This window comes from Dipodomys merriami, unplaced genomic scaffold, assembly GCF_024711535.1.
Source record: "Dipodomys merriami isolate MVZ:Mamm:240054 unplaced genomic scaffold, mDipMer1.0.p SCAF_71, whole genome shotgun sequence".
Lineage (NCBI taxonomy): Eukaryota > Metazoa > Chordata > Mammalia > Rodentia > Heteromyidae > Dipodomys > Dipodomys merriami.
Window position 1 is genome coordinate 4,441,746 of NW_027206302.1, and position 6,000 is coordinate 4,447,745.

The 6,000-nt window shown below is 45.4% G+C and overlaps 1 protein-coding gene across 4 annotated transcripts in view; it reads left to right on the top strand.

Annotated features, from left to right (window-relative positions):
- Ago1 (argonaute RISC component 1) overlaps positions 1-5,776 on the top strand; it is a 43,818-nt gene extending 38,042 nt beyond the window's left edge. For 3 of the 4 annotated variants that reach the window (XM_070008757.1, XM_070008759.1, XM_070008758.1), the window contains 2 exons: positions 632-831; positions 1,051-5,776. In XM_070008757.1, coding sequence (XP_069864858.1) covers positions 632-831; positions 1,051-1,159 — 309 coding nt within the window. In that variant the 3' untranslated portion in view covers positions 1,160-5,776. The remainder of the gene's footprint in view (positions 1-631; positions 832-1,050) is intronic. The other variant, XM_070008760.1, reaches the window with a different exon arrangement.
- The last annotated feature ends 224 nt before the right edge of the window (positions 5,777-6,000 follow it).

Consider the following 6,000-nt stretch of genomic DNA (forward strand, 5'->3'; position numbering starts at 1 on the left):
CTGAGCTCTTCATGTGAAGGCAAGCACTCTTCCACTTGAGCCACAGTGTGCCACTTCTGGTTTTCTGGTGGTTAATTGGGGATGAGAGTCTCATGGCCTTTCCTGCCCAGGCTGGCTTTGAACCACTATTCTCAGATCTCAGCCTCTTGAGTAGCTAGGATATCAGGAGTGAGCCACCAGCGCCTGGCTCTTTTTTTTTTTTTCCTGGTCCTAGGGCTTGAAGTCAGGGCCTGAGAGCTGTCCCTGAACCTTTTTGTGCCCAAGGCTAGTGCTCTACCACTTGAGAGCCACAGCTCCACTTCCAGTTTTTTCTGAGTGGTTTATTGGAGATAAGAATGTCAAGGACTTTCCTACCCGGGCTGGCTCTGAACCACAATCCTCAGAACTCAGCCTTCTGAGTAGCTAGGATCATAAGCATGAACCACTGGTGCCCGACCAGATTGCTCTTAATAAGCTCCAGGTGTGCTTGCAGTTTGCCCATAAGAAGGGTGCTTTGTGACATTGTTTTTGTGTCTCTGTTTATAGGGGGAGGATAGGGAAGGGGTAATGTCCTAGTAGTGATCCTTTTCCTTATCATCCCCCATACCCTCTGTCCAACTTTTTTCTGCCCCTTACCTTTTTTCTTTTCCAGGGCACCAGCCGACCATCCCATTACTATGTCCTTTGGGATGATAACCGTTTCACAGCAGATGAGCTCCAGATCTTGACGTACCAGCTGTGCCACACTTACGTTAGATGCACACGTTCTGTTTCTATCCCAGCACCTGCCTACTATGCCCGCCTGGTGGCTTTCCGGGCACGATACCACTTGGTCGACAAGGAGCATGATAGGTAAGGCCCGGGGTCTGGCTACCTTTTATCTTGCACTCCCAAGTTTCCTTGAGTAGAAGGACGTGAGTGCTGCACAATTTGGTATCCTTGGGTTTAATCTGCCCAAATCTGGGTTGAAGTTTTCTCATAGGTTGGTGTGGGAATAGCACCCAGGGATGGGTGAGGGAATTAATAGTCCAGTTCACCAGGTAGAACTTTTTTTCATTGTTTTCTTTTCAGTGGAGAGGGGAGCCACATATCTGGGCAGAGCAATGGGCGGGATCCCCAGGCCCTGGCCAAAGCTGTACAGGTTCACCAGGATACTCTGCGCACCATGTACTTCGCTTGAAGGCAGAACGCTGTTACCTCACTGGATAGAAGAAAGCTTTCCAAGTCCCAGGAGCTGTGCTGCCCAAATCCAGAGGAAGCAAGGAGGAGGGAGGTTGGGTAGAGAGGAGTGTAGGAGGCCTTGTTTTTCTCTACAGAAGGGGTGGAGGGGTGGGGAACAGGGCCAGCAAGAGACCACCAGCCGGAAATCTCTGATACCAACCTCATATCCTCCTGCGTCCCTCACCCTATTTTGTCACATCTGGCCCTGATCCCATTGGACCAAGATGGGCAGCACTGGCGCCCACCATACTCACAGGTGTCTCATGTGACTCACAGTGCTAAAGACTCATGCTTAACAGCTTGTTAAGGTCGGCTCTGAAGCCCTGTGGACAGAAGCTGGTAGGATTGGGTTTGATACTTTAGATGGGAAAGTGAGGGGCTTGAGAATGTGGGTGGGAGGAGGGAAGGATTTTTTTAGGAGCCTTAATCAGAAAAAGGTCTAGATTTGTTTAAGAAGAAAAATGAAATCAGACCCAGATCAATATTTTAGGATACTAGATGTTTTCATGGGTTCAGAATCCAGTTTGTAGGAAGATTTTTAATGCTAATGGTTTTGGTTGTTCTTCCCTCAGCTACCCACCCTCAATCCCTGCCCACTGCCTTTTGCCCTTATTCTCTCATATTTCCTACCCCATCTTACATCTCATCCCTGACAGAGATCCAGCCCCCTAGTAACACTTAAGGCACTATGGCACTTAGCTCTGAAGTGACACGACCCTGTCTTCCTTCCGCCTGCTGGTGGGTAACCAGTGCCTTCCCTGTAATGGTAATGCTGCAGAACTGCAACCTTTTGTACCTTTCTTTGTGGGACTGGGTGGTGGGGGTGGGAGAAGGAGGTAGGTGGGAAACAGATATCCCAACCCAATAAGCCTCCAGCCAGAATGCCAGCTATTTTCCATTTGAAGGATTGACTTCCATACTCATTGAGCTTTTAAAAAGATCGCAACCTCACGATGGTTAGAATCCATTGATATTTGCACTTTCAGACATGACAAGTCTCGGAGCTGCTGAGATGACTGGCCCCTGGCCTTTTCACTTATACTTCCCTCTTTTCCATACCCCCATTCCTTCCACCCTGCCTGGTCTGGAGTTACTTTCATACAGCATTTCTCACTCCTGGCTTTTTTCCCCCTAATCGTCATATCTCTTATGTTTCAATATTTCTTAACTGGGGTGTCTTATAACAGAAGATCTTTAGGTCTAAAATGCGAAAAAAGAAAATGAAATGTTATTTTTATACCATAACTTGAGTCTATTGCCAAAATCTGGAAATTCCTCCCATGCCTGATGAGTTTACATCCTGGAAACATTGAGCCATCGGAAGGAACTATGTATCTGACTTGTTCTCTGGCCTGGCTAGGTAGGGGTGGTTATTTTCCCCAAAGTGAGGCTCAGGCTCTGTTCTTCCTCTGTGCAAATAATACCTTTTTCTTGCTACAGGCTTCCTCCTCTGCACTGTCCTGCACTCTTTCCTGCAAGTGTATCTTCCCTTTCTCTGGACTGGACTGTCCTTTGACCCTTGGATTCATCCCAGATTCTAGCATGTCCTGTGGACAGGCTGGGGAATTTTGCTGCTCCCTTTGCTTCTGTTTACACAAATGAATTTTTCCTGGTTTCCCACTAGGGCATGTGAGTGGGTGGCATGGGCTTTTTTTTTTTTCCCCCCTTTGAGATAAAGGGTTTGGCTGACTTACAGGACTGGAGAAGAAGGAGATTCTTGCTTAGTCTCTGCTGGCAATTGAGAGAAGGCTCTCTCCTGTACTACTGCTTGGAATGGGAAGGTTCAGTTTCAGTATGCAAATTCTTCTTTTTGAGGAGCCTGGGCTTGGTTTTACCCTCTCTGGTGATGAAGCCATGATACTATAGATCTAGTCCAGGATTGGCCAGTCAGCTGGAGGAAGGAAGGTCTGAATCCTGGCCTGTAGAGTTAAAGCATCCCTTTTTCTCTTCCCAGCAGCCTTTGTACAGACCCAGATTTGCTATGCAAAACAATCTACTCTAGGTTCTGTTCTAGTTGGCTACATTGTTCAGTAACTTCACAAAAAGGTAACGCAAATATTCCTTATGAAGAAAGCAACAGGACTGTTGAGTAACTCCTCCTGTACATTTTTCTGCTGGCTATAGAATGGGTTGTTCAATGGGCACAAGCCCAGCGAAAACCAGAATGGAAGGTCCTGGGAGGAGGCAGCTCACTGGAGAGCCTACATTCCTTACACAAGTGCCTAAAGAGAGTGATGCTAACACTCCATATGCCCTCTGTCCATCGCCTTCATATACAGTCTACTTCATGTTCTGTCACCCTTTGGGGAGGAAGCTCTCCTAGGACAATGGGCTCTCATGTAATCTACTACATTGGGTACATTTTGGGGCTAGGACAAGGGCATTATTCCTGGAGGGTCCAGTCATTCACCAGCATTTGCAAATGCCCATAGGGAACAGATGGAAGTCACTATTCTCAGCAACAAGTTTGTGTTCTTTCCTTTCTCTTTGCCTCACTCTCTCCATTGGGCTTGGAGCTGGGGCTTGAAAGGCATTTCTAGTCCTTTGGCATCACATGTGCCATCCAAGAAATAAAAGCAAGAGAATGAGCTTGGATAATGATGAGAAAATAATTTTCTGCTCTTAGTTTTAGGGAAAAAAAAGACAAATCCATGATTGTGTTATTTATTCTTGTTTGAAAGGTGGCACATACACAAAGTGTTGGTAGTAAGCTTTAGCTAGCTTGGATTTGGTTGCGGTAGCAGTGCTTCTTACTAAGTTCTGAGGAAGTACTGGGAGGACCCCAGCCTTATCCTCATAGGTCTCTTGTTCCCTTTTTCCCACTGTTTTTAATATCCCTTTCCTCTTTCTTTCCTTGGCTGACTTCCCCTGCCCCCTGTTGACTCAACTTGGTTGCTGGCTGGCCTGTATGCCTGTCTGTCTGCCCATGTGATGAATTCTCTGCATGACCTGCAATGATCCTACTGTTAACTGGCAAGGTCAGGCTAAGCACCTTGACTGCATAAGACCAAGAACCTGTTCCCCATGCCCAGTAGTATTAATATTAGTTGAACTTTCTTCAAGCTTACACTATAGAGCAGCAGACTTGCTTGGCTTCTGGGAGTTTGCACACCTAACCATTCCTTGGAGCTAGTTTCTCATTGCTTTTTCTGCTTCCTTTTCTCTCTGCTCTAGGACCTTCCTTTGCTGAGGATGACCTAGGGTCAAGCTTTTTGATTATTCTGAGTTGGGGGTTAGAGAATGGAAATAGAGGGAAAAGTGAGAAAAAAAAAAAAAGAATGGATAGAGTTTGGGAAAGGAGAACACTGCTTTTTTTGTTTTTTTCTAGTTCAGCATGACCCATTGGTTGAGGTGCTACTGCTGGCTACGATAGCCTTGGAGCTATTGTTGCCATGAACTTAAGCTTAGAATGAGGCTGAAGAAAAAGATGCCTACAAGTTTGAAACCTTCCTAAAAATCTACTAGTTTCCACCTGTTAGATATCTCCTTAATAGCCTCCTTGTTGGCTGAGCAACAGTGTTTTTTCTGTCCAGAATTATATGAATAATGCCAGTACACATGATGGACACAAAGAAGACACTTCTTAGCTGACTCATTAGATAACTGCAAGGCTGGTAGGACTGTATTTCAGACTTGGCATCATGTATAACAGAGAAGAATGGAAGTTCCTTCTCTTCCGGGGCAGAAAATTCATCTTAAGTGAGCCAAAAAGCAGTTTTAGAAACTATATTGAAGAAAGTTGTTTTATTTATTTACTGGGCTTAGGCCAATTTAGGATGGTAGCTAAGATGCCTTCCTTCTTGAAGTCTGATCAGGGCAGGGATATGGCAGGGCACTCTTTCCTACTTAGCCTTTTAAGCGGATTGGAGAAGAGGGATTCTCTGGTTTTCTCTTTTCCCCCACTCACTAGGACTTGCCTTCTCCCTGGGCTGGGAGCTAGGCTGGGTTGGTGCTCTCCCCTTACTCTACTCCTACTGACTTCAAACCTCTGGCTGCTGTTTGGAAGCCCAAGAAAAGGAGTGAAAGGAATGGGCTCAAAACAGATTAATATAGGGAAGGCAGATTTTCTCTTTGAAAAGGAAAATAGGAAACTCTCCAAGAATTGTGCAAGTAAAGACAATTTGTCCCAATGCACTGAGTCCCCTAGTGTAGTAGCAATAAGGTAAAATGAAATGACTTTCCTGTGCACACAGTCCAAACTGACTGGTGTTGGATGTTGCACTTAGCCTTGTGTCAGGCACGTGTGACTACTCTGGGTTTCACTTTAGTTTCTAAACTTTTTATCCCTCTCAAGTGCAGCATGGATGGGGAAATGTCCCTAGAGCCCCACAGCTGTGTACTTGTTTGCATTTGTTTCCCTTTGAGACTTGTATTTGTGTCCTGCTTTGAGCTGTACCTTGTCCAGTCCATTGTGAAATTATTCCAGCAGCTGTAATGTACAGTTCCTTCTGAAGCAAGCAACAGCAGCAGCACAATTCTGTTTTATAAAGACGACAGTGGCTTCTATTTCTAAAGTGCGGTCTCTCTCTCTTTTTTTTCTCCCTACTGGCAAAATAAACTATTGGGATTAATTATATCTGATAGGTTTTAGAGTGGAATAATAGATTGTTGTGCAATCATACTGCACAGGACCTCTGTGTATGCTTCATTCCACAAACATGCAAAGCAGTGTGCCAGCAGTACTGTGAGAGATGGTAGAGCACCTTTCAAAAATGAAGAAAACAGGGTGTTTAAGTGAGTTTGGTGGAGGTCATAATTATCCACATAGTTTCCTTGTACAGGAAAACATAAGGGACTGGC